General features: G+C 58.5%; 1 protein-coding gene across 1 annotated transcript; it reads right to left on the reverse strand.

The window, feature by feature from the left end:
* Positions 1–472: 472 nt before the first annotated feature.
* Positions 473–1,936, reverse strand: SF3B2 (splicing factor 3b subunit 2; the record flags this gene model as incomplete). The annotated part of the gene is made up of 3 exons (XM_057389131.1): positions 1,859–1,936; positions 824–1,041; positions 473–511 (listed from the first exon to the last, which is right to left on the reverse strand). Coding segments are annotated over exons 1-3 (329 nt in total), but the record flags the coding sequence as incomplete, so codon positions are not given.
* Between the last annotated feature and the right edge of the window lie 6 nt (positions 1,937–1,942).

The raw sequence follows: 1,942 nt of genomic DNA on the forward strand, positions 1-1,942 counted from the left end.
CAGTGTCACCTCTGACCTTTCAGTGTCACCTCCCAGCCCTGGGTAACACTGAGGAGTTACAAAGTGCACGGTGGGTGGCACTGGGGGGTGACAACGGACACTGTGGGTGGCACCAGGTGACACTGAGGGTGCCATGAGACACTGTGGGTGACATCAGGTGACACTGAGTGTGCCATGAGACACTGTGGGTGACATCAGGTGACACCCACAGGTGACACTGACCGGACAATCCCGGCACACTGACCAGCTCCTCCTGCCGGCTGGCACAAGGGGTGACACAGGGGGTGACAGAGGTGACACAGGGGACACAGGGGATGACACAGGTGACCCAGGGGGTGACACAGGTGACACAGGTGACACAAGTGACACAGGATGACACAGGGGATGACACAGGGTGACACAGGGGATGACACAGGGGACACAAGAGGTGACACAGGTGACACAGGGGGTGACACCCACAGGTGACACTGACCGGACAGTCCCGGGCACGCTGACCAGCTCCACCTGCCGGCTGTGACAGGGGGTGACAGGGGACACAGGGGGTGACAGGGGGGGACCCCCCAGGGTGACCCAGGGGGTGACAGAGGTGACACAGGTGACACAGGAGGTGACACAGGTGACACTGACCAGACAGTCCTGGCACGCTGACCAGCTCCTCCTGGCGGCTGGCACAGGGGGTGACAAGGGAGGTGACACAGGGGGTGACAGGGGAGCCCATGGGTGACACAGGTGACACAGGGTAACACAAGGTGACACAGGTGACACAGAGGTGACAGAGGGGGTGACACAGGTGACACAGGTGACACTCATGGGTGACACTGACCGGACAATCCCGGCACGCTGACCAGCTCCTCCTGGCAGCTGNACGAAATTGGGGTCGTAGATCTCGGGCTCCTCGGTGACGTACTCGATCTCCACCTCGGGGGGGTCCCCAGGGTGGGGCTCGGGGTCCCCCCGGCCCGGGGTGGGGGTTGGGGGTCCCTCCCGGGCCCCGCCCCTCCCCCGCTTCTTCTTCTTGCGGTTGCGGCGCTTGCGGTTCCGCTGGGAGGGGACAGGAGAGGGACAAAAATGGGACATTGGGGATAAAAAATTATATTGGGGGACAAAAATGGGACATTGGGAGATAAAAAGGGACAGAAAAGGACAAAAATGGGACATTGGGGACATTGGGGACAAAAAGGGACAAGAAAAAAGGAACAAAAAGGGACAAAAAGGGACTTTCAGGGATTTTCAGGGACAAAAAAGGACAAAAATGGGACATTGGGGACATTGGGGACAAGAAAAAAGGGACAAAAAAGGACAAAAATAGGACACCGAGGACAAAAAGGAACCAAAAGGGACATTGGGGACGTTGGGGGATGAAAAGAGACAAAAGGGGACAATACAAAAGGGACAAAAAGGGACAGAAAAGGACAGAAAAGGACATTGGAGAATGGAAAGGGACATTGAGGGACAGTGGAGACAGAAAGCGACAAAAAAGGACAAAAAAGGACAAAAATGGGACATTGAGGGATGAAAAAGGACAATGAAAAAGGGGCAAAAAGGGACATTGGGGTGACCCCAGGGCAGCCCCACCCCCCAAGGCCACCCACAAAGGGTACAAAGGTGACACCAAAGTGACACAGGTGACCCCAAAAAACCGCAAACCCAACCCAGCCCAGACCCCCCCACCCCGAAGGTTTGGGGTCCCCCACTTCCCCCCCCCCGGATGACAATTTGGGTGGGGGGCCCATGAGTGTCCCCAGGGTATCCCCGGAGTGTCCCCAGGGTGTCCCCAGATGTCCCCAGGGTGTCCCCAGAGTGTCCCCAGGTGTCCCCAGGGTGTCCCCAGATGTCCCCAGAGTGTCCCCAGTGTCACCTCTTTCTTGGACGCCCCCGTGTCCTCCTCAGCCTCCGAGGCCGACGCCGACGCCCTCAGCTCCGTCTCCATCTCGTCCTCGGC

The sequence above is a fragment of the Malurus melanocephalus genome, unplaced genomic scaffold, assembly GCF_030028575.1.
Source record: "Malurus melanocephalus ecotype Western Australia unplaced genomic scaffold, MMel_1.1 scaffold_3621, whole genome shotgun sequence".
Classification (NCBI taxonomy): Eukaryota; Metazoa; Chordata; class Aves; order Passeriformes; family Maluridae; genus Malurus; species Malurus melanocephalus.